The sequence below is a fragment of the Phaethon aethereus genome, assembly GCF_964289735.1.
Source record: "Phaethon aethereus genome assembly, chromosome: 7".
Classification (NCBI taxonomy): Eukaryota; Metazoa; Chordata; class Aves; order Phaethontiformes; family Phaethontidae; genus Phaethon; species Phaethon aethereus.
Window position 1 is genome coordinate 5,505,203 of NC_138583.1, and position 25,784 is coordinate 5,530,986.

At 46.9% G+C, this 25,784-nt stretch overlaps 1 protein-coding gene across 2 annotated transcripts in view; it reads right to left on the reverse strand.

The window, feature by feature from the left end:
• Positions 1-4,022: 4,022 nt before the first annotated feature.
• The window catches only part of LOC309406904 (hexokinase-1), a gene marked incomplete at its 5' end in the record, with an annotated part of 35,643 nt that continues 13,881 nt past the window's right edge, over positions 4,023-25,784 (reverse strand). Inside the window, 15 exons of one of the 2 annotated variants that reach the window (XM_082002265.1) lie at positions 4,023-4,271; positions 4,915-5,148; positions 5,855-6,010; positions 8,149-8,332; positions 10,687-10,786; positions 11,786-11,881; positions 13,156-13,275; positions 13,379-13,527; positions 14,089-14,393; positions 15,947-16,180; positions 18,131-18,286; positions 18,505-18,688; positions 18,780-18,879; positions 20,083-20,178; positions 22,812-22,931. In XM_082002265.1, coding sequence (XP_081858391.1) covers positions 4,127-4,271; positions 4,915-5,148; positions 5,855-6,010; positions 8,149-8,332; positions 10,687-10,786; positions 11,786-11,881; positions 13,156-13,275; positions 13,379-13,527; positions 14,089-14,393; positions 15,947-16,180; positions 18,131-18,286; positions 18,505-18,688; positions 18,780-18,879; positions 20,083-20,178; positions 22,812-22,931 — 2,379 coding nt within the window. In that variant the 3' untranslated portion in view covers positions 4,023-4,126. The remainder of the gene's footprint in view (positions 4,272-4,914; positions 5,149-5,854; positions 6,011-8,148; positions 8,333-10,686; positions 10,787-11,785; positions 11,882-13,155; positions 13,276-13,378; positions 13,528-14,088; positions 14,394-15,946; positions 16,181-18,130; positions 18,287-18,504; positions 18,689-18,779; positions 18,880-20,082; positions 20,179-22,811; positions 22,932-25,784) is intronic. The other variant, XM_082002266.1, reaches the window with a different exon arrangement.

The following is a 25,784-nucleotide window of genomic DNA, read 5'->3' on the forward strand; positions in this document are numbered from 1 at the left end:
GGAACCAGCAGATGTATCTTCCTTCTCCACTTAATCTTCTTCACCTCCCTGGCTGCTGTGGAGAACAATTATGTTACACAGAGGCCCAACAAACATGTCTCGCTAATGGGATGACAGACCACAAGGCTGTATGCCTTTCTTAAAAAGTTCATTATTTTAAATCATTCCAGCAGGCAGTTTCTAGTCTAGATGTTATCTGTTCAGCCCTCTTAACTGGCCAGCCTGCTCTTCCCAAGACTGCACCGCTGGGCAAGAGGGAGAGCAGTAAGAGGCATTTACAGACAGCCACCACCAAGTCTTTCTTCTGAAAGGATTCAAAACAATTTGGGAGGGACACTCTGTAAAGGCACACATCTCTGGGATCAGGCTAGAGGTTGCAAAGACTCTTGCTCCGAGGAACTGAAGGACACCTACACACAGAGTTCACTATTTCTTATGCATAAGCTGTACCTCTCCCATGGCCAGTCAATGTGATTGTAAGGCCTTTAAACCCTTTAAAACCTGCAACTTTCTAATGCGGAACTTTTTAGACCAAACAGGCCGATCTCGAGCATCCCATCTTCCATCACACCTTAAGAGCCAGGCAGAGCCTATTTCAGATGCCAAGGTGTCACGCACAGGCTGGCACTGTCTCCCCTGTGCAGTCCCTGACAGGCACCGACGTTTTCTGACAGCTCGTGGCATCTCTCTCTTGTTTGAGTGCAGAAAGCAGAGGATGACTTCTTCAGGTTACAAGCAAAACTCCCCGTACCCTGAAGGACTCGCTCTGAGCCCTCGTTAGATACTGGAAGGGATGCCAAGGCAGACTATGTTATTTCCTGTGATATATGAGGTAACAGGAACACCATGCTCCACAGTAACTACATGCAATTCTTCATATAAATATAGACATGATTAAATACCATGCAGCAGTAAAACACCTCCAGGTCAGCAATAAATCCCTCCTCTGCACAGTTACTCGTGCTCTAAGCAGCAATGGAAGCCCTGCAGCCAATAAAGAAAAACATTTGAAGAATCTCGTTTTTATGGCAAAGGAACGAACAAAAAGCACAGAACGGGGTTCAGAAGTTCAGAAACACTTTATTTTGCCTTCTGCTATTTTCTTAAGAAAACAAAACAAAACAAAGTCTGCTTGTTTTAAAACCCATTCAAAAGGCTTCTGAGAGAACCCCCAGAGGAGTAAGGAGCGGATGACATTACAACAGTGGTATGCAAATGGTCTTTTCCCCAGGAAATATAAGATTTTTGTGTTCATATTGCAGTAATTACAGCTTAACAATTAAGAGGACTATGATTTTATTCACCAAGCCTAAAAGCTTTAAGTGAGACATCTCAGTCATTGCTTGGATAACATTGGAGACATTTCTTCGGACAGTTATAGCTTGTGATTCACTTGGAACAGTTTCCTAGGGGTAAGAAGTAGTCTGGAAATGGAAATCCCACCAGGTCTCCCTTTGGAAAAGAACTGTCGTGTCTTATCGAGTACATCACCTATGGTCCACAGTAGGAAAAGCTGCATTGTTAGAAACACAAACTCACTCCCTAATTGTTATGAGCTGGATCCAATAAACAAAACGACCTATGCCAGCATCTCCAAAATTCACAGTCACCCTGAGACCAAGTTTAACTTCCACGTCTCATTCATCCTCTACCCTGCACTGAGCCTAGCCCTCAGATGCTGAAGAGCTCCGAACCCAGGTCCCCAGGCATGGCTCACACCACCCCTACAGCACTGCCGACGGCAGGCATAAGATATGCAAACCTTCAAGCAATTAAAATACAATGCGTCCCCTGTGCCCAAAAACTTTCTCACCTTCTTCTGTCTCCTATTTGGGGTCATAGCTGCACATCAAGGGTGTCAGAGACTATTCAAGCTGTAACGTAGGATGGGTTATTGAAGAAGCACTACTTCAGTGTATGCAAAAGGGGCTTTCATATACAACTCCAACACAGGATGTGCAAACCAGCAGTGTACGAGCACCCGACACTGTGATTCTGCAAACGTTGACCCTACGCACACAGGGAGGTTACGGACTCTGACGTGCATCAGACTTCTGCGGGGACACAGCAACTGTAACGTATCCATCCCTCTGCATCTGGCAAAGCCTAAGATAATCACATTGGCTTTGACGCAGTGGGCTGAGGTTTTCCTGCACTGCAGATCCCCCTGCATGAGACAGGGCATGAGATGCACCCGGACAAACTACATGTGCCCTAAGATTTGGGCGTTGTCAGCTCTGTGCCTCTGCTGAACCACATTAGGAAACACGAGGCATGGGGACCTGGGTGAAATCTGACCCCGAATGCCCGGGAATAAAAACACACACACAAAACGCAGGCACCACTGGGATTAGGTTGCAGCTCTCCCTATACAATAGCTCTTCCCAAAGCACTAAGCCACCAGCCAACAGCACCTCTTCCAGAAAGAACCACTAAACACCAGTTAACGCACATCAAAAAAGTTTAATATTTTCACAAGTATCACGTAACACTAGTATTGGAGCTACTAGTGCGCAAAGTAAAAAGACTCTCTACCTTTGCAAAACCAGTTAGGCATGCAATTTTTCAGGTAGACGCACACTTAAAGCTGCAATGACTGTTTGTGACTCACATGTTACTTTACAACATTCACTCACAGTGCACCATAATGCATATTGAAATGTTATCGATAGGTAGGGCAATCCAAATCTTAGGGGAGTGGAACAAGGACAAAGAAGAGTGGCCTGCAAACTTCCATCTACTTTCTGCAGGAAAAGGCAGCAGGGGAAACCATGCAGACATCTCAAATTCATTTTTGGTAGAAGAGCAGGAATTAAGGACTACTGTGTGGTCTCCCTCTTTGCAGAAAGTGGTGTGACTTGCAAATGTTATTCAACGTTTGCCTTCCTAACTGCTCCTCAATTTAAGTAACGCAACTGGTATGCAAATATAATAATGGCATTGACTCGACAGAGGACAGGATACACCAAGTGTATATGACCTTTGCTGTTGCTTTAGTCCTTGGAATAAGTTGGGTCCGATTTTGGCTTTGTGGTTTGTTTAGTTTATGCACCCGGGTCCTCAAAGGCAAGATCAAAATCAAACCCTCGTATTCCTTTCTGATCACTAACGCTAGCTGAGTGTTTGTGGCTTGATTGGCTGCCTAACAGTATCAAAGATTAAAGCTTTGTGTGGAAGCAAATACCCATTTAAGGCGAGAGACGGAAGTATACACACCCGAGTGACACTGTCTGGCTGCAGATTCGGTAGAAGGGCAGCTGCAGTGCCCCGATGTAGACTAACAAGAAGAGATAGAAAATATTTTTTTATAAGAACTCTTAAACAGAATAATACAGCACAGCCCGTGTACGGACCATAAATCTACCGATTTCCCAAGTCTGGAGATTTGGATTACCCCAATCACCAACCACTTTGTTTTACTCTTTAGGGATTTCTTGCCGAAACGTGACAGATTTCGCCCAGTAACACAACACTAGTCACAGAAGCAATGGGAAATACCAGTGGAACCAGATTTGTGGGACAAGGGCGTTTACTGTTACCAGGACAAAACAGGCATCAAGGAAGCAAGTAAGTCGCGTTGTCAAGTCCCACTATAGAGTTACGTGCGTGCACAGTGCTGACACACCATAATGTTTTCACAATCGCTTTAGACGAAACAACAGCAGGTAGATATGCAGGAGGGAACTGTTGCTTCCCTTTCGCTAAAAGCATCAACACCCAGGTCTGGTGGTCAGCGTGCTGGCAGTGCGTTTAAACAGGGATGCTGCAAAGAACACATTTGGTACGATGCGATGGTAGCTCTCAACGCACATCACTTGGGGGCAATTTCGTCTCAGACAACAACCGATTTTTGACAGCTGCAGAAATTACAGACTGATTTTCCCATGACCTACAGATGGGGAAGGTACCAACAAGGTGAATAAGAAACATGCAGATTGGGGTCCAGAAACAGGAGATATTATTAACAGCACACATTCTATCTTGTATCCTATTTTTTATGTCATTAGTTGTATTTTTTTTTCCCCGATAAAGCAGTGAGTTCTGGGTTTTTACCAGTTCTGACTATGCAGTCGCTGCTTTATGAGAAAGTGCTCACAAGACAGAATCGGGGCTGGGATTGTGGAGTTCAGTTCTGCTCGGCATCGCGAAGCCTGCATCCCACTGCTGTGATGAGCGCTGCCCCTTTCCCACTGCCATCCTCCGACAGCAGGAAGGTCACGTCGCAGTTGGGTGCCAGGTCTTTGACTGTTTGGTGCATGATCCTCGAAAAGCTGTGAAAGAAAACAATGGCAGCAGGTGAAGGAGGTCCCGCAACACCTGCAGAGCGTAGCATCACCATGAACCTTTGTGGTGTTCCCCTTTTTGCTGGGGAAGGAACTAGAATCCTGGAAATTATGGTGGATTTGAAGATTAGGAGCAGTGGGAGTTAGAGGAAAAAGGCACTTGCATGCCACGCTTGCCTCTCTGTGTGGCGTTACCTGGATCGCTACTACCACAGCAAAGGGGAGAGAAAAGGCCACGTACAGTTGTCTCCTTCCCACCCGTCTCCCTCCATACCCGCCAGAGATGGGCACTACTCCACTCCTCCTCCTGCCACCAGCCCTTTAGACTCCTGCCGTCGCCTGCCAATGCTTCACAGCAGCCCATCTCCTCTGCACACTGAACAGAAACATCCTCCAAAGGGGCACCAGGCATTTCAGCACTGCTCTGTGATTGTCTTTGCATAGGCAAGAGATCCTTCCCTTGATGCATGGTTTCCAACTTGTTTGGCAAGCTGCGTCCCCTTCAGTTTGCCACAGCCCCAAGAATCCTTCACAAGTCCTTCTTGACACCAGTTTGGTGCGTCAAGAGAAAGGACCTACAGCAACGCACTACAGATCGCAGGCAATAAATGCTGAGAAGGTGAATACTCACTGTGGATGTAGTTTGTACAGAGTCCCATCCACACCAACCGTTATCTCCAGGTGCTCTAATCCTCTATTCTCCCTAATTTTATCTACAACTGCAGCCATTCCGGCGCCGCACAACTGAGCCGCTCGCCTCGACACCGCTCCACACACTGTCTTGACAATGATACTGTCGTCGCAGGTGCTGTTGAGCCCCAGCTGCTGGAGGATGGCTCGCACCTGCAGCAAGGCTAACCTGTCACTGCAGAAGCAGAGGAGCACAGCATTAAAATTAAAGGTTTCCCTCAGTCAAGCCACTGCCATGAACCCCACTGCATCCATGCACCCACACCAGACAGCAGCCCTTACTGCCAGCGCAAGAGACCTCGGGGAATGCAAATTCATTCACCCTGGCACCATGCTGCAGCGCAGGAGAGGGGCACAGGCAGCAAGGGAGGCTCCAAGTCCAGAACTCCATTGCCTCCCCTCTTTTCTTACCAAAGGGCATTTCAGGAAAATATTTTAATGACCAACTTGAGGGTTTTTTCCCCTACCTGAAGACTCAACAGGCTTTGAGATTACTTTAAAATACAGAGTCTGAGCAATAAAGACACAAAAATACCCAGTAAAGAAGTGCTCATTCAGTTAGTGTCCATTCAGTTCAACAATTATAGCTATGCACATACAAGGGGCACAGGAAAATGGCTTGATTTCCAAACCAGCAAATAAAATTATACAGTAAGGGAATCCTTGACAGCCCTGCCCATGGTTTAGCCGTGAGCATTGCTAGAAATTCAGATGATGTTGTAAAAAGCCCTTCTACACATGAGCAGGGCTCTCACTGAAACCAAAATTATCTCTGGAGAACGAAGCAATGCTCTCCAGCTGCCCTTCCCCTCCAGCAGTGTCACCAGATGAGCGTTACCACACTAGTTCCCCCTGAACAGCCTCCTGTGCATCCCTCTTACCTCTCAATCTGAGAAAGAAACTTGGTTTCAAAGATATGTCTGGTCTTCAGCGTCTCTGAAATCTGGCCTCTGAACAGGAACCCCCGTTTGGTGAAGTCGATCAAAATATTGCGGACTATTTCCCCCAGGTACATCCCACTGATCATTTTCTCGTATCTGCAATGAAAAACAGCAGCACCGCTCAGAGGGACACTGCTCGCATTTGCAAAGGTGGCATCACAGCTGCATTATCAGCCAGGTAAGGGTCCTGCCCATGAACACTGGGGACATGATATATGCAAAACAGTTCACACAAAAGAGACTTTTACTAGAAAAACTGGGCAAGAAAGAGCATGAACACTCAGTGGGATGCCTTGTGAACCCATCTACAGACACTTCATCTATTTCTACCGTGAAACTATCATGTTCCTCCAAGCCAGGCTGTTGTTAATGACGGCTGGAATTGCTCCCAGGTGGAAGAAAGGAAAACCTTTTCACCAGAGAGCAGAACAGTGCTCAGATGAAAGTCAAATTTGCCATGCATCCCCAGTGACAGCCCTGAGCGGACCCCACAGAAAACTCATCTCCACTGCACAGAGTCTGGGAGCCCTCCTGAAGCACAGCTGAGACCTTCAACAGAAAAAGCTCAGTGGCTCTGTACAGCAAAATTACAGGAAAAGCACAAGGTACAGTCACTGCGAGTGCAGCATTTTTAAGGGAGTCCTGTGCTGCAAAACACCCTGTGAAAGGTAAAAGATGTGAAAAGGTATGTCCGGCATGTTCTCAGGATCACTGACCTGTAAACTAGCAAGCTGGGGGACCAGGGTTGGTTTTCAGTTAATCCCAGCACCTGCTTTCCAGCAGAGAGCCAGGAGTTCAAAAACCACAGGGAGGAACCACGCTGTTTTGAACCCCTCTTGCCCCCTACTTTGCACACAGGACCCGAGTTTCCCACTTGCAGGCCTGCCCCCAGGATAAAGAGAGGGAATATCGTCACCGGCAGACCTCTCCCTGCACACGACAAGTGGTGGTCCATAAACGATGCTCGGCACCAGTACGGGGCAGCCCTGTAGGAGGGCCCCTTCCTGAGGAAGGCAGGAGTCAGCTTCACTCTCCTTCCCCTCCAGCATCATCCTGGTTTGAACAGAGCATTCTGGAGTCCATAACTGAGCTGTGTCCTTACTGATGACAGCTGAACACTCTTCCATTTATTGAAAAGTTCATTCAGTGATGCATCCTTTATTTCATCTCCTGAAGCTATAAAGCAGGGTTTCTGCCCTGGCTTGAGTGGAGCCCAGCACGCCATCCCACTGGAACCAGGCCACGTAGTCCATTTAATACTATGAGCGCTCTCAGGCTTGTACCCTGCCAGTGTCCTCCCTCTTGAGTGCCTAACTCTCTCTGGAATGAATTATTCCCCCTGGCAGCCTCCACCACTGCCTTTGGCTGCTTACTCCGTGCCAACTCTGCCACTTGCACCAGGCTCGCTCAGCATCCACCTCTTTGGGTCCATTTGAGCCCTAACCTCTAAAGAGCTTCCCAAGGAACCTGCCAGCTTGTCTGCATCCCCCAGGTTTTCAAGGCAGATTTGCTCTAGTCACAAAATCTTTTTAATAGCTCCTGGCATCAAAGCATTGCTGCAGAGAAATTACGAAAAATTGCAGTCTGGGCATGCAGAAGTCTCAGCCAGTTTCATCAGCACCAGATGCACCTCCTTGTCGGCCTTTTCTTGAAGGGGGCAGGGAAACACTTGCCCAAATGAGAGCCGGACCCCCAAAATGGGATCCAACCTCCAGGGCCAAGAAAGGCAGGTCTCCTAACATGTCATATTTCATCCAGAAAATTGCCTGAAGTAAGACCTGGCTGCAATTGCTAGAAAGGTCCCGACTGCTTTAGAGTGAGCATCTCCAAGCTCCAACCATGCTGGCTGGTCTAGGCTGAGGATTTCTAGAGGCAGAGCCCTCTACAAACAGAGTTCAGCTAGAAGAGATTAAACTGAGACCAAGAGCAAAAGAATGACAAGCCATCTTAACCTCCTCAGTACAACAAGGGATGAGAAAAAGGGTCTCTTAATAACTTCAAGACTCTTGAAGTTCTCACCAAAAACCCTGCTGCAGTCCCATTGCAACAAATAAGCCGCAAAAAAGCGGTGACCAGGAAAAGCACAGAAGAGGGAGATTCCACAGGATAGCAGGGCTGCTGTCATTTTTAACTCTTAACCTCTACCCTTCTCTGACTGGGAGAAATCCAGTTCTCACTTAAAAGCACTTAAGGCAGCCTGGCTTATACTTAGCACACCATTTATCCCACAGTACCTTTGCTTTCCAGCATTTAGTGAATAGTCATCAACTGCTTTGTCATATATTGTCCTGATATCATCTAGGCATCCATTATCCCCGAATGCTCCCCACTCCGTGTTCACGCACATCCGGCCTTGCTCACCATCCACCATCTCTATGTTTCTCATCTCTTCCATGTAGCAGGCATTGCTGCCAGTTCCTGAAAGAAGAAAATACTGAAATTACTCTTCGTTTGGAACAAAACAACACTAGGAAAAGCACGACAGCCCTGACAAAAACCTTCTGGGGGATCTTGAATGCGCTTTTTCTGAATGATGAAGTCAAATCATCATTTGAAATGTCACAAAAAAATCCCAATCTTCAATAATCCTGAGTTGAGGGAGAATATTACTGCTGTGGTGCACTACTCTGGGTGGCTCAGAGAAGAAGAGGCTCACCCAGGTCAGCTGAGCTGAGCATCCCATGCTACAGGGAGGAGCAGCAGTGCGGCACTTATGGCACACCAACCCTCACGTGCTTCCGAACCCAAAACCACAGCAAGTAGGTAGCTGGATTTTGAAGTTAGGAACCACCTTCCACAAAGCCCACGGACCCACAAAGTTCAGGGGAAAATTTGCTGAAGTGAAAACCTCAGCAAGTTCTGAGGCATGAGGTAAAGAAAACCCCAGGGGTTTTACCAGTGAATTGCAGGGTATTTTTTACTTCTTGCTTTGTTTTTTTTTCTGATTCAAATTGCTTAAATAGTTTCTCTGGCAGGAAGGTAACTTCCATGTTGAAATGATGCCGTATCTGATTCTGCTTAAAGGGGATCCTGAGGAGCGTGGCAATTAAATGTACTCCATGTACACAGAGGCCCTTAAGCTTTATTAGCAAAGAGAGGCAGCTTTTGCTGTTACCTGGAACAAAAGTTGCCTACCGAACTCTCATTTAACCCTGCATCACAGATCCTGCATCAATTATATTGGCAAGTCAGGTTTCCTTTGTGATTTTTTTTATGGTCCTATATCAATAAAGTCTGAGCAAAAATAGGTCCTCCCACAGTACTCCCCTGCTGCAGGGGAGCTGAGCACAGCACAGAGTTTGTGGGGGAAAGTCTGGTCTTGCAGATCGAGACCCAGGTTTGCAGGACCAAACCAGACCGAACCCAGTTGGGGACCATTAGCGCTGCCCAACCTCCCAATGCCAGGTCGCGTCATCCCGAACAAGCTAAGTAAGGGCTGTCTGAATTTGTGGATACCTATTAAATACAGGCTCTTAGACTTTTAGATGATGTCCTGTTGCCAGCAGATGAAAAAGAGACCTGACCTCATTAGTGGCAGTTTCCAAAGTATTCAGCGGTGGAGACTCAAAGCGTCGTCTCTCCCGGGCAGCAGAAGCGGTACTGGGCAGACACAGCGCACCAGCGTGACATAAACTCCCCCTTTTGCAAGAATATTTTTTCCTGCCAAGCAACAGCAGGAAAGTTCACCCACCTCCCTGCTCTGGTGAGAGCAGGGCGACTGCTGGCTCACGCAGGCTCTTCAGCAAGCACCATTAGTCTGGCCAAGGCAATTCAAGGCAGGGCAGAGGGAGCTGTCACAGCCCCAGGGCTTTCACTCTCATTATCCCAGAGGTACCCAGGCCACCTCCAACCCTCTGCTCTGCACACAGACATGCCGGCTGGAAAGCGTAACTGGCAGGGCTGGAGCAGACGGTCCTCAGAGGATGCTCTCAGCACCCCAAGGACATGCTCTCCTTCCTGCAGGGAACTCTGTCCCTGAAAACACGCCACCCACGGAGCTGCGCAGACACGGCTTCCTACCCACACTGCACTGTGCTGACTCATCCTGGACACTTTCCAGCTGTCTGGAGGAGAAATCAGTGGTGTTTTATTTTCCTACAAGCCACCTCACAACTGAAAGCGTTCTTAAAGCTTGCAGGTGCCTCGTCCCCTTCTCCCTCACTGAAAACTCATTTCTCTGGTGAACTTTGGGAATTCACACTGCCTCCGTGCCTCAGGCATCCCGAGCTTGGCATTTGCAAAGCCATCAGCAGTTGCTTGTGGAATTCTTTCAGCTGCCTCATTGCTGGGAAGGGAGCTGTCAGTCGCTGCACTTTGTCTATCAGAGCTTTCCATCACATGCCATTCGGGAATTGTGGCTGTGCTTTACAAGTTTATTCTGGGAGACCACATGCTCAAGGGAAGTTGTGGGCTACCTGAACACCCTGGCAGGGAAACTCTTACAGACTAAAGTAACAGATCCTCCAGGAGCTGGTGAGGCTACCTGAGCCCACCTTTGCTTGCTTCCCAAGGCAGGATTTGTTCAGCATTACAGCCCATGCTTACGTCAACTGACTGTGCACAGAACTAAGCTGGCTGTTGAATTTTGCTCTTAATTCCTTCATGCAGATTGCTTTTGAAGGGATAGCTGTTAATCTCAAAATCTTTCACTCCTGGACACCCGCACTATAATTTCAGTAAACCACAGGGGTATCTCCATGAGAATACAGATAGATGTGTCAATGTGCTGTTTAACAAAAAAGTGCCAAATAAAAAGCAGCTCTAACACATACCCACAATGAGTCCAATTTCACAGTTTGGGTCTTCGTAAGCACAAGTCATCATTGTGCCCACCGTATCATTCACCACGGCCACCACATCCAAGTCAAACTCCTTTGGAAGAGTGAAACAAAACAGTGAGAGCTCTGGGCTTGCAGCAACCCCTCACACCAAAGGGGACACAAAAGGAGCACAGCATTGGGAATGCTGCCAAAACACACTGCAAACAAACAACTGAAAGTACCAGCCTGATTTTACACATACAGAAATAGGAACTTAATCTGCCAGCAGATAGCTAAGGCTCCTTGCATGGTCTACCCACGATAGACTATGTCATCAGAAGAAAGTATATTCCTGGCTGTTCTCTTTGGCTTAAGTATATTTAAGTACAGATCTCGTATGTAGGCACAAGGTAGAGGGATATTGCCATTCTGTATTACAGCAGTGGGGTAGCAAATCCAGTAGCAAAGGTTTTTAAGACCTCCTTTTCACTTGCTGATAACACTCTGCTAAACTTAATGCTCTCCTCAGGCTACTTTTTCTCCTTTCCTGGAAAGTTTCAGCTAAGCTGCTTGAGGCTTTCTCAAGATCAAGGGTTGGGGAGGAGGGAACTGTCATTTAGGGTGCACTGAGGTGCATTCCTGCGATCACGACATTGAAAACTCCTGCCTTCTCCATGCTCTGATACAGTGAAAATTGCCACAGGGTTTGAAAGAAGCCTTGAAAGTTTTGCCAAATTTAGCAAGTTAGAAGTCCTTGGGGGAAAAAACAAATAATGAAACAAAATCGCCGGTGTGGCTCATTTTGAGTAGCAATTTCAGTTTGGTGGCTGAACTCTCCCATATCTGCTGTGCACCCTCTAGTCTGTCCTACATGGTGGTCAGGCTACATGCCAGCATTACAGCCAGCACAGCCACGTGGCACTGGGGGCTGCTGTACCTGGACCTGCTGCAAGGCAAACACCTTCTGCACAGGACAGAAGGCACAGCCTGTTTCTCAAGGCACGCAAACCCTGCAAGAAGGAGCCAGCCTGATCCACGAGGTCTGTCAAGTCCAGAGGGGAAGGAGATGTAGAGGAAGAAAAAGAAAACAAAACCAAAAGAAAAAAATCACCTCTCTTCTTTTAATTCCTTCTCTAAGCAAATACACCACATCTTCTCCCTCACAGTCTGTAGCTTTGAAGCCTTTTGTCCAATTGAGAAGGATACCCTAAAAAGAAAGACAACAGGTTATCAAGTTTCCTGGTGCATTACAGATTGCCTCAAAAATCCTACAATCCTCTAAGGGATGACCACTGAGCTACCTGATAACTTCCTGACTATCTGATAACTTCCCTGCATTTGCCCACCTTCCCAGCCTGTAAAAGCACAAAATCACAGCTCTTCATACAGGTGACCATAGGTTAATTGCACACCACAGCTCTGACCCTACGGTCCCAGCAAGTGGCCATGAATATTTATGGCTACCTGGGTACCTGGACTCGTAGAAGCCCTCAGCTCAAGGAGGAGGTTCTCCAGTATTCACCAACATGGGTGCTACGTTTTGCTGAACAACTTTTGTCTTCTCTCTCTAGTCACACTCCAATGTCTCCCTGGCTTGACCAAGCTTCCTATCATCAGCAAGATGACAGCATTTTAGAGCTGGACATTCGAATGCTGCTCCTGCCATCACTGCCTATTTTCTCCTTCCTTATATATGAATATTCATCTTATGTTCACTAAGACTCAAATGTTATTCTGTACACTTGACATTTCAAACGCTTTAGTGTGAGGTTATACAGAAGAGTCTCTATGAAAAGGAGTATCTCTTTATATATGCAGAATATGCATCTAAAACTACTAATCACGCTTGGTCTCCACATTTCCAGAGCAATGAAACAAACTCAAAAAAAAAAAGTGTGACAGAAAATATGTCTGCCTTCAAAAAAAGTGCTAAGTAGTCAGGAAACTATTCACAGCTGCACAGGTGGAGTTGGTGGAAGTATATGGCAGTGAAGAAGTTAAACATGAAAGCAAAGAGAAAAAGAGTACACTTGATAGGGACACACTGCAGGCTACACTGTCACCCTTAGGGTGACAGAGCCAAGCAGGCCCTAGTCCATCTGCTCCATCCGGTCAGACTAGATCAGCTGGGGAGCAGGAGCTGGCAGAAGCGATGGACTTGTGCTTACTGCTCACAAACCCAGGGGAGTATCACAGTTCAGCAGGTTTATATGATCAGAAAAAACATGACACCTTAAAAAAGGGATACCACCACCATGGAAAATTTAAATGCCCTTATCTGTCACAGCCATGGGCTGAGCAGCATTTGCATTACTACCTTTAAAGGAACTATTTATAGGAGCAGCTGCACTTGTCAGGGTCAGAGCATGAACCCTCCCCTTGTACAATCTCCCTGTAAGTGTCATGTAGATGATATGAAGGCAGAGAAATCAGGCCTAGCATAAGCACAAAAGGAGACTCAAAAGATACCAAGGAACTTACAGCATCCAAACTGGTCTGCTTGCAAGGGAAGGAAAAAGTGAAGCCAAGAGGAAGACGTGCGCCTTTTATCCCCATATAATCCAGGAAGTCAGAAATGCAGGTAACGATGTGATCAAACAGCTGTGAAGAGAAAAGTCATGCATTTGAAGTTGTACATGTTACGCACTCTTAAGAAGGTATTTTAAAAGTAGCAGTGCTGCAAAAGAGAAACACAAATACTCACCTCTTCTCCTGTTCCCTGCATCACTTCTATAGGAATGGCATAGATCTTGTTGTGCATCTCAACTGTTCTCCTTTTACCACTGCGGATTTTCACCAGCAAAACTCTAAAGTTTGTCCCTCCAAGGTCAAGTGCCAGAAAGTCTCCATTCTCTGTAAAAGAATATGTGTGTATTTAAAGAACCATAAGTAAAATCTTAAAAGGTGCTTTCCCCAGAAAGCACTTCGATATAAAATCTCTTAGAAACTATCAGTTGGGAAGATGCTGCTCTGATTATTTCATCTCTTTTTTTGTGTGTGTGTGGTTTTTGGTTTTGTTTTGTATTAAACCAACAAGGGAAACTGGATCCGTACAACTGTTCCCTGAGAGAAAGCAGAAATTTGGCCAGCAGCCCTGAAATGCAAAGAACTACCCAAGTTGTGCGGACAGGGTTTAGATGGGTTTGGGTTATGAGCCCAGCTGTGGTTTTCTTCCCTCAGGCCCTGGCTTGCTTGCACCCTGGGGCAAGGACATGGGGCCAGGCTGCCAGCAACCAGCACGAGGGCAGCACAGGCTGCCCTGCTTGGGGCTGGGATTTCTGCCTTTGCACAGCTCAGGAAGTTCCTCTTTCATCTGCTCACGCTCCACCAAACCCAAACGCCATCACTGGGAGCCCATTTGGGGTACCCCACAGCCAAGCCGGTGCCCTCACTCCAACAAGGGCACGCCTCTACCTGTCCCATCTGGCGTGCTGCGGACGAAGGTGGGCAGCATTTTCACTTTGGCAGTCTCATGAGTCTTCTTCTTCAGCCCTGCTTCCATCTCCGCCCTCATCCTCTTCTTCACCTGCAACAGCTGCTCATGGGTGAGCTTGAACTCGGCCAGCGTCTCGTCGATGAGCCGGTGCTGTTCCGACAGCCGGTATGCCACCGCCGTCACCATCGCTGCTCCCTTCCCACTGCCGCTCTCTGACAGCAAGAACCGCACTTCTGAGTCGGGCACCAAGCGCCGGGTGGTTTTGTGCAAGCGCCGGGCATACCTGTGGGGAGGAGAGGCTGCAAGCTCACTGTCTGCGTTGCCTCCCCCACAGCCCCCAAAATCTGTGCTGCCAACACAGACTGACTGCAAGGGGAGTGAGGAGCCTCACCATGCCTGAGTTAGCTACAGCCTCCCAAGTAGGAAAACTGCTGGGGAAGCGCAGTTCACTCTATGGTGTCTCTTCTCCTGAACTTCTAAGAAAAGACAGCAAAAAGCAGGGGGGAGCATCAGAGTCTCAGCCCCTGAACCTGACCCTAGATGAGAGAAACCCCCTGGATCCAATGCTGCTCTGATCTCCCCTCCTGGGGTCATCAAGCTGTCCTGAACTCACTGGTTTAGGTGGTTTGGGGAGACAGTTCAGAAACAGAAATTACCCGTATATATTATCTCAACACACCCTAGACCTGCCCATCTAGAAAAGCTATTCCAAGAATGCTATTTTGAAATTTTTTTGTCAAAATTTTGTTTTTCTTTAACTAAGGAAAATATTTTTTCTTTCAAAAAAATAATGGGAAACCGAAAATGAAACGTTAAACGTTTTTATCCTTTCAAAAGTTTCCCCATAAACAACACTCAGCCCTCCCAGCCAACTCCAATATCAAGGTATGTCCTGTATGCTGTGTTTCTGCTCCCCTTCAGTACCCACAGCTAAATCCTCCAGTCAGGACTGAAAACAGTATCACCAGTCATTACTTACTACATAAAAGCCTTTTACCATGTGTGCATAAACCACACCTGCACACTGCCTATTTCTTCTGTTTCTTCAACTCTGAACTTGGAAACCCTTACACAGGTGCTGCTCTCCCAGCACACACAAGCCTGCAGCCGCTCCCAAACACCCACAGCGTTGGGGCCTGGGCACTTGGGTTATTTTTGACACTAAGACTCATACCAAACCCTGTTACCGGGACCAGGTACAACCACAACAGAAGAGCTTAACTTCCTCTCTGATTTTTGCATAAATCTGAACAGCTGTTTGATTATAAATGTAACTTTTGAGATGAGGAAAAACAAAACTAAGTCAGCTTTTAAAAGGCCACAGAAATGTAAGCACCATTTTTGCCCCCTGCTTTCCAGGTATATCTTCAGCAGAAAAGACTGAAAACAGCAGAGTTCAGCAGTCATTTTCAAAACAACAGAGTTAAATTGAAAATGGAGATCAAGGTGCATTAGTGCAGGTCTCCTCAAAGCCCAATCCATGGGCATAATGTTATATTTTGTACAAAGGAAGTCTCCTTCCAAGAGGTCTATTGAGATCCCTTAAAGTATGTACTCAGACCACCTTAGTTTTCACTGATACTGCAGTATCCAATTTTGGTTCTTTTCTTTGTGGTTTTGTTGGTTTTTTCAAATTTCACTCCTTCACTTAAAGACATCTGTCCTTTCCACTAAGCTCCCCATCTCAGACCAAACCCCCATGCCCACATTTCGGGTGCCTCATCCCACACACAAACCGCATGCCTGAGCGGCATCTTAGGGTTACATGCTCGACCCTTGGCAAAGCAGAGGCCACGGTGAGTGAAGAGTGTTAACGGCAGGAGCGGAGGGACTCACTGCGGATGCATCTTGTAGAGGGAGCCATCGACCCCCACGGTGGTCCGGAGGCGGCCGACCCCTTTGTTATCCCGCAGCTGGTTGAGGATGGCACCCAGCGTGGAGGCTACCAGGTTGGCCGAGCGGAAGGACACGATGGTGCAGACGTGCTGGACGGCGATGCAGTCCTCGTGGGATGGCTCCACCCCCAGGCGGGTTAAAATTTCTTTGGCTTTGTTCAAACCTTCTTTGCTCCTACAAAGAGAGAGCAATAAAGGGTACTCCTTAGTGGGGGAGCTATATATTGCAGGACAGAGATGCATCCAACTATGGGTGTCCCTGCCTGGGGTTTGAAAGAAAATTTCTTACAGATTTGGACTTGGAAGCTCCATGAGGCTTGAAATAAAATGCTCTAAATATGCATTCATTCACAGATAGAAACAGCTTTCCATTAAAGCCTGGTGCAAACATGCCAGCTACAAAATATGCAATTCCGGGTACTACAGCAGCCAGCCTATGGGCAGGATTAGTCCTGTACGCACCCAAGAGCCTGCCCTCCTTCAAGTCCATTTCCTACAAGGCAACAGGTACATCCAATAATCTCTTCACACAGACCACGTTTTCGTTGTGCCAGATGGTCAGACCAAGTCTTGTACTGAACGAGCTCCTTGTACTTCGAAAGCAAAAGCACGAAGCGTGGGACCAGGACCAGCCCTGTCCCACAGAGCTGGGGTGTCCCCCAGGAGCACAGCACGTAGCTCAGGCTGCAGGTGGTCCAACAGCACCAGACCCGAAGCACAGAAGCAACCCCTTACCAGCTCCTTCAGTGCACCCCTAAGAAAGTGAGCAACTTCCAAGCACTTGTACAGACCTAGAGGAATTAAATGCTTTTTCATCACACTGATGCTTTAGACTTCGAACAGCTTCTCCCCTCTGGAGCAAGCAGCACCAGCCCCACAATTCAGCACAGGCCTGAGCGTATACCTAATCCCACGCTCGCTCGCTCATATGTCTCAATAAATTAAGGCCAGCGTGAAAAACAAAACCCTAAGCAAAGGCTGTCTAGTGATTTCATCCTAATGGGTCCCTTTTCAGGCTTTTACAACCTCACTGAATTTCTGCCTTTTGCACTGCGTTTTCCCACATTAGCACCCAGTCTGAGGCAAAATTTATCCATGTCCAGCTCGGTCATTTTCCAGACAAAAACACAAGGAGTATATCTTGTCATTACTAACTGCACTCCATACATCATTTTAAGGACTCTTGCATCAGCTAGAAATTTGAAGCTGCACATGAATGTGCCCCCTACTTATAAACAAGGCGTTCTTCAGGGAGTGAGGTGGGATTTCAGAGCAAATTTTGCTCTTAATAACTGAATTTCTCAATGACTGCATTTTTCTCGTTGTTGTTCAACATTACACAGGTCCATTACATAGGCGTCTGTGGTTAAGACGAAGGAACACACACATTTAATGGAAAGCTGTTCAGGTAAGTCGGTCTGCAGGGACAGGAGTAAAACAGGGCAGGGGGAAACAGGCATTGTAGAAGTTACTGGCTGTTCCCTTGGCGTTGCACTTGCAATCAACAGTGCCTCTAGACATATGTACCAAAATCGGCAGCACTTTGAAAAGAAAAGCGGGCCCAACGACTACAGTACAAACTATCCCAGTGATGTGAATTATGAAAACGCAGGGGGAAGAGCCAGTAAGTACTGACCAAAGGGGGTGATGACACCATAAGAAACCAACTGGCACATAGCTCAGAGGTCGCCATGTAGCACCCGGCACTGCCTACGAGACTGAATGCTCTGCCTTGTCACGGTTGTTTTCTTTCTGCCCAGCGATCCCGTGGATACAGCAAGGAGCAACACAAGTATTTGCTAGGAGGCACTAAGCCAATTCACTCCCATGTTTAGCTGCAGGGTAGCAGCTTCTGAGGTTTTGCGAGGAGGATGAGAGGTAGCACAGTGCGTACCCTGTAGCTGCACAGACTGGTAGGCTTTCATAGTTCCTCCCAACACAGAAAGAGGAAGAAATCTTGGGGAGGAGGGCACAGGCTGCCTGCTGGGGGTCCCCACATGCCAGCTCTGCACCTGCGCTGGACCCCCAGCGCAGCACATCTCCCCACAAAACAAAGAGAGATGCCAAAAAATTAACATTCAGAGTCACTGTGAACCCCAGGGGGTAAAACGGGAGAAGTACTCACTTTTCTATGGCAGAAACATGCTTCGTCTCAAACTTCCCTTTGGTGAGAAGCTCAGGGGTGATTCTCCCCTCAAAGAGCAGCCCCTCCTTGGCCATCTTCACCAGGATGAGCCTCACCAGCTCCCCCATGTACAGCCCGCTGACCATCTTCTCAAACCTGCAGAAGGGGACAGCAGGAGTCACCCACCTGTCCATGGGCAACGCTGGGAGGCAGAGCCTAGCTGTGCCACCGCATCGCCCGGCCCAGCCTGCAGTTTGCCTCCCCATGGACAAAGCTGAGCTTTCTTGAACTGATGAATTCATAACGCAGGTGGAAAAGGGAGCACAGAGTGGAAAACAAAAGAAGAAAAGCTCACAAATAACTGCCTCACTCACAGCTGCTTCCCAGGATTAAGGGATCCACGGTCAATCTCTCGATCAAACTCGGTCCTGATGTCTTCTAGCGAGCCGTCATCTCCAAAGGCGCCCCACTCCGTGTTAATGCACATCCTGCCCTCATCCCCCTCCACCAGGTCGATGTGCCGCATCTCCTCCATGTAACAGGCATTGGTGCCAGTGCCTTTAGGGAAAGGACATCAGAAGGTGCTAACCAAACAGGCCAGGCAAAGGGAGAAAAGTCATGTGCATGCTGCAGCAGCAATGTGCGTTACCAATGATCAATCCAACTTCGCAACGCTGGTCATCAAAACCACAGGTCATCATAGTTCCAACGGTGTCATTCACAACAGCCATGATATCTGCATCGTAGTCCTGATGGAGGAACAAAAGGTTACTTGGACCATATGGCTTCTCTGGTAAACACTGCTTGTGTTTATCACCAGTTTGCTTAGATCAACTAATTTCACAAGGAACAAGCAGACAAATAATTTGACTGAATACCACAGGCCATCTTTTTAAATATCACCTGCTCCGTCTGCCAGTTCCCTACCCCACGTACCAAAGATGACAATAAGAGCAGACTAATGCAGCAGGCAAACAATAAAACAGCAGTAGCGTAATTCTAGAGAGCAAAGACCTGCTCTCACATAAGCACTCTTAGGCAGGAAAGAAAAGGGCTATACATGAGGGAAGGAGGACCTCTGCAGTTAAACATCATGGACGAATTTGATGCAGTTGCTTGAGGAGTCAATCTCGAAAATATTCCCAAGTTACGTATTTCTCATAGAACTCACTTAGAACATCTAGGAGTTTTATTTCAAGTGAAGATATGACATGCACTCATTCCTTTCCAGCTTCTTCAGTGTGTTATTCTACCTGATACCAAGTCTGATGATAGTAACTGACTATATTAATGTTGCTCAGTGACAGTAAAACTCAGGTTTTCTTAAGAGTCCACAACTGCCCAGAGAAAATACTGCCCAGTTTCCAATTAATTTGTATGTTTAGTAATCAACATATCACCTGGCTGCAAGCATTACGCAAACCCAAATTCATTCCAGCTCATGCTCAGTGCCTTTTTATTTGTTTAAATCAGCAAACTGGTCACCTTCACCCTCTATAAAAATCGGTGTTGAGAAACTGCAGGGAGCACCACAGCTCACTGAGCTTGAAATCCCCCTTCTTTTCTACTCTGCTCCTCTCCTGCTCCCAGGAAAGGCAGTTGCACAACTCTGATGAGCCCAGACCATGAGACGCAGTTTCTCAGGAATGGGACGTGTTGGTGTCACTGAAAAGCTGCAGCACTGACACACAGCACTTTCACAGTTTTTGGAGAGTGGTAAAATCGCTGCGACAAACCACAACATAGTAACTCCGTTTTGTGCGACGAGGAAAATCACAGCTTCCGCACAGCAACACTGACGTTGCTCTGTTTTCCCAGCAAAACGGCGAGACCACCCATCTTCGTGCAAGAATAATCACACGCTCAAGTCAGTGACACGAAGGGTGGTCCCTGCCAAACAAATGCCAGTTTGCTATGATACAGAGTTAAAAAAAGAACGAAGTATAATTTACCCCACGTTTCTTGATGGCCTTGTTAAGCAGCCTCACAACATCTGCTCCCTCCACTCCGCTTGCTTTGAAGCGCTTTGTCCAAGTTATCAGAATACCCTGATAAAATAAGAGAGCAATATTCAACAAGATGCCACCATAAGACACAAATTCATTTTTTCCCCTTAAAAAACAATATTTTATACTTCAAATGCATCTTCAGCTCTCTTTTCTTATACGACCTAACAACCCAACCTGAGACAACTGGCGGTCTTTGATTCTCATTACAGTAAGCTGAAAGATAGGAAATTGTTTTCCCCTCCCTTGCTAGAAAATAGTTTCTTTGCATTTTGTATTTTCAGCCACTCTTCTCTCCGTTACTCCTCGACAGTTTTTCTTGGAAAACCATTTAATCCCTTTGGGCCATGGAAATTGACTGCTTTCAGAAAAAAGCTGACTGCGCGGGACTGACTAAAGAGAAGGGGTGTGATGTTTGTATGTCCAGGACTCGGCTGCAGTGGGGATCAGACTGCTGCACATTTGCTGCCTGGAGTCCCAACTGTCCGGGCTTGTTTCACGGTGGGACTGTGTTTATGGGTTGAGGCAAATGGAAATATTGGAAATGTAGCAATGTATGTCCCTGAGTTACAGCATGGATCAAAAAGGAAATCCTGGTATTGAATCCCTTGTCTGCAAACTGTCATAAAGAGCCTGAAAATCCCCCAAGGTAATGACTACATCTGATTTTTTTTTCTCTATTTAGATAATGCCTAGCTGATTCAGAGCATTCAGTAAATAAGTAAGCAATAATAAAAGAAACAAAAGAGCATCGAGACAACTCAAATCAGCTCAGCTTTTCATACCCATCACAATATTCACGTCTATCACAACAGGAATCCAAGAAGCCAAAAACCAGAAAAGCTGAAGCCTAAAGGCACAAGCAGCCATTGCCCAGATGTACGTTTGCCCATATCTCAGCTTAAAAATCAACCAAGTCTTGTGCATGTTCACCCTCCCAACTGGGATAGCATTTAGCCCCAAAGCTACAAGGGACAGAGGGATTAGGGAAGCTCTTTCCAGACCAGGAGGTATTCCCACCACTGAACCACAAACTCGTTTTGCCACTGTTCCATCCTCATCAGCACCATTTAGAAACCTAGAAAAGCTCCATGCTGCTGCACAGGAAAACCATGGGCAAACCCCACTCTGCAGGCACAGCTTTAATAGTCAAAAAGACCTCTCAGTCCACATAACTTTTATCTTTTCAGGTCAAGCCACACTGGCAAAGAGCAGCTCTTCTCAGTGTGAGCAGCCAGTGCGCTGGAAGGATTTTTTGCTTTGCCAGCAAGGCCTCAGCAGCAGGGAGAAGCCCTTGGAGCGCAGCAGGGTTGAGCGGGACCCAACCATGAGGTGCCACCTTGTCACTCTCGGAGAAATCAGGGACCACCCTGCCTCCTCCTGCTCACCAAGCATGAGAAACCAGCACCCAGGCAAGCACAGCCTCGCAGAAGCAGCAATCCAGGAACAAATCTGGCACACAGAATCCAGAAAAACATATTTTTCAAATGCCCAAAATATCACAAAAACTCTCAGAGAGTCAACTCTGGCGTCACTCATCTCCAAGTCACTACAGGTGTCCCCAAGCCCATCCCACGTGCTCCCTTGCCTGCCACTGCCCCACACAAGCATGACTTCATCCCGGCTGGCTTGAGCAAGCCAGCCTGCAAACAAGTGCCTTTCATGCAGTTAAACAAATTTTCACAAGGGCAACTCAAATTCACACTCTCATCCCCAGCACAACTCCACTGCAGTTGGTAGTCTCAGCCTTACCAGGGACCACGGCCAGATCGCAGAGTTGCACCAAAATCAACTCATCTCTTCTCAACTGATGCAGGAAAAGGCAGCGCTCTGCTCTTGTCTACATTCAGACCCTGAGTTAGTAAACACCCTTGTTTTCAGCTCTCAGCATTGCTCAAGAAGTAGGAAATGTAATATAAACCGTGCCTCACCTGGCCCTCCTCAGTACCAACACCTGGGGAGCTGTTGCATCAGGCTAACCTGGAGACTTGCAAGCTGGAAAAGCAGGTCATGCTTTAACAGTGCAACCTCTTAGCATTTTGTGTGGATTTAACTTCCCTGCATTAATTTGCTACACCATTGCCATAGCAATGCTGCACCAGGAGGCTGCTGAGTCATTGGTGATACAATGAGCAAAAGAAGGAAAATATCATAGCATCCTCGTCATGGGAATCTCATCAGTCACTTCATACAAGGCTATTTCCATCCTTTCTTAAAGCATGTTGCTTCAGGTGCTCTGCCCGATTCCCCTTGGTGCTGAGCACCCAGACGGTGGCATGGCTCAGCACCACTGCACAGGCAGGAGGATCCAAATCAGTGCCTGCAGTCAGGAAGTTCAGCAAAGTCTGAGCGAACGCCACTGGACTGGGTCCCTCCCAGTTACATCCCATAGAGAGGTGAAAAAGTCTGCACACAAGGCAGGGAAAACTGCTGCTGTGTTTACATGGTAAACCATAATATTGAGGAGCTCATGAAGAGGCACAGTACAAAACATCAGATGCCTCTTTGTCATCTATTAACCAGTCTGAACATCAACAAAAACTTGAAGTCTGACAGTGAAATACAACACTCATTTATCCCGAAAATGAGACCTGTCTGGGATACTGCTTTCATACTGTGTTTTAATAACATGGTAGCTCTTCTGCAAATTAAGAAAATCGTGGAAATCTTCTTACCTCATCCAGCTTGGATTGTCGACATGGGAAAGAAAATGTAAACCCAACTGGTAATTTCTTGTCTTTGATTTGTTGTTTTTCCATAAAGTCTCCCAGGCATTCAGCAACATGATCAAAAAGCTATAAGAAAGAGGAAAGTATAAAACCACCATGATTAGAAATACAGTTTCAGGGAGAAAATATTTCAAACTGCATATGAAAACTGTACTGGGTGAGGGGAAAGGGGAAAATATCTGCTCCAAGTTTTAAGGCATATTTAAATGACAAAGCTATGAAAATACTCTCAGGCAGTCTATATTAACAAATAATAAATTATGAAATACGTTGGTCTTTCACACCCATGTAAAAACACTTTTCCTGAAACAAGCAGCATGTGCTCTCGAGCCTGCCATAACCCTTCTACTGAACATTTGATCAGAACAAAAATCTTCCTTTAACCTTTCAGTAACAGGAAGAAGCATCTCAAAAGAACACTTGGGATACAGTCCCACATGTGATTGAGCACTTTTACAGCTACGCAGAGAAGATGAACATCTGCTTCACTCAAGCACTGCTGAGATGAGAGAAGCCAGCGCTTTGCAGGAACCACCCAGAAGGACAACATCTCTCAAACCTATTCCTAAAGCTCACAACAAACAGACAAAAAGAAAACCCAGGGTATTTGTCTAAATATTTCACACACTCTGAGAAACAACTCGAAATGGGAACATTTTCTACATTTTTTTATAATGCAGAACTAAGCAGGCAGCCTGCACGAGGCTTGCAGGTACCAATTTCCTCCCAGCCACCTCGACGGCCCCTCAGCGGTGCCCTGTCACAAGGGCACCATGCATGCTCGCCGGTGGCCGGGCGTGCCAGGGAGTGTGTGGGCACGAAGATGGGGGATGTCTCTCCCACCAAGCTATTTGGAAAGCCCTGCAGGTAGACTGCAACACTCAAAGCCAAAATGAAGCCCTGGCAATGAAGCAAGAAAAGCACACCTTTGTATCTACCAGTACCAAAAAGCCCGATGTGCCTTGAACTGACCCATAGCAGCAATGGATGTCAAACCCGTTAACAAGTCGTTGCCTTCCCCATAAGATAATAATTGTGCTTCACATTTTAACTCCCTGGGGAAAAAAAAAAAAACCCAAAACAAACACCACCAACCAAACTTCTCTGCAGCATTGGTGGGACGACGCCAGGAAAACTGCCCAGAAGATTGGGGATAATTGGGAGGGAGTACAAAAAGATAGCTGTTGGTTGCAATTAGCCTGCGCAGCTTTATTAAGAACAATTTACAGAGTCTCGGAGACACGGGAAAGCACTACAGACAGGCTGTAGCAATTACAAAAAAACAGAGGAATATTTTGCTGTTCAAAGCAGATGAAGAAGTGGTGTCTGTAACGTTACAATTTAACAGAACACCTTAGACTCATTCCTAAAATGAGGTCAGATTTGATTAAGCAGAAGTACAGTAGTTTTCCAGGGAAAACGTTGCCATTCATTGTCCTGGGCAAACCAAGGACATTTCACTGAGCGCACGCAGTGCAACAGCATGGGAAAGCAACCTAGGCTGCTGCACTTCTGTAAGACTGCTTTCAGCTGTCCCGACGAGGGAGAAGGAAAAAGGAGTTACAAAAAGAACTATAGTTAAGTAATAAAATATGACAACTTCTCCAGGAGGAACACAGAAACAACAGGAGCGTACGTTTTTATTACGCTTTCCATCTGAAAGTATCTTGCTAAATACTCAGTCCTACTAAATTTTCAGCTGCTCCCAGGATTACAGACAATAAGCAGGGGCCAACCACAAACCCCTCAGGAATTCAGAGAGCAGGAAGCAGAAATATTGACTGTGGATGTTGCTACTAAAATTCCGCTCTTATGCAATGAGCCACAACCACATAGAGAAGAGTCAGGGCCTGATTTTTAAGTCCGACTGCAAAAGATCCCTTGCCATTCCCAATGCACTCCGGAAAGTCCACGCACCTGCCAGCGTCTGCCCGTGCAGTCCCGGCACGACCTGCCGAAGCTCGCCTCCGTCAGCTAGCGCGCACGCTCGCTGCAAGCCAACGCACCGTGAGTCATTAAGGCTCTGGGCTGGCAGCGGGGCGCGCAAGCATAACCCGTGCCGCAGCCTGCACGGGCAAGTGCAGTTAACTATTAGCCACATTCTTGACACTATGGTAGCAGTGTCTAGTCAGTGATGTACGGTCTGGCTGTGCTACTGTTTTTAATAAAGCACAGAGGGAAGGCGCTACTCAAAAGGTAAAAAGAAAGAGAGAGGCATTTATTAATTTTGCTACCCTTAGCAGTAGTAAGATTTTTCCTAAGGAGACTCAAGGCAGCGTCTGTATGTGCCCATGCCCATATTAACATCCAAACCTTACAAATGCCAAATAACTCTGACAGCGCGGTAGAGACAACATTACAAAGTTCCCGTGGATTTCATTAGAGCAGGGCAGGCAGATTGAGGAAAAATCCAAATTCCTGCCCACCCACAACTGCGCGGTAGGGAACAGCCTGAGCCCAGTATTGTATCAAATGTCAAAAAGAGATGGACAGAGCGAACATCGCAGCCAAGAGGAAAGCGACAGCCAGGTTTTACACCTTTATAGACCTGAAGCGATATAGCCACGAGACACTGAGCAATATGATATCAGGCTTCATTACTTCCTCTGGCCATGAAGTTGCCTGCTCAAATTGGGCTCCAAGAAGTCTCCACAAGGATGCATTTGGCTGTCAGCCAGCAGGCTTCAGCAAGCAACTGAAGATCTGAGCTCAAGCTCAAGCCCAAGCCCCTGAATGAGGAAAATTTAAGGAGCAAGGAAACCACACCTTCAGATTGGGAGAACAGCCACAAACCTATAACCTACCTCCAGCGGCAGCAGAACACAAAAAGCAACACCAAAATCAAGCCTCGGGCACACTCCTATTCGTTGAGTTGACATGGAAGACAGGCTTCTTACACATTTTAGACCTGCTATTACA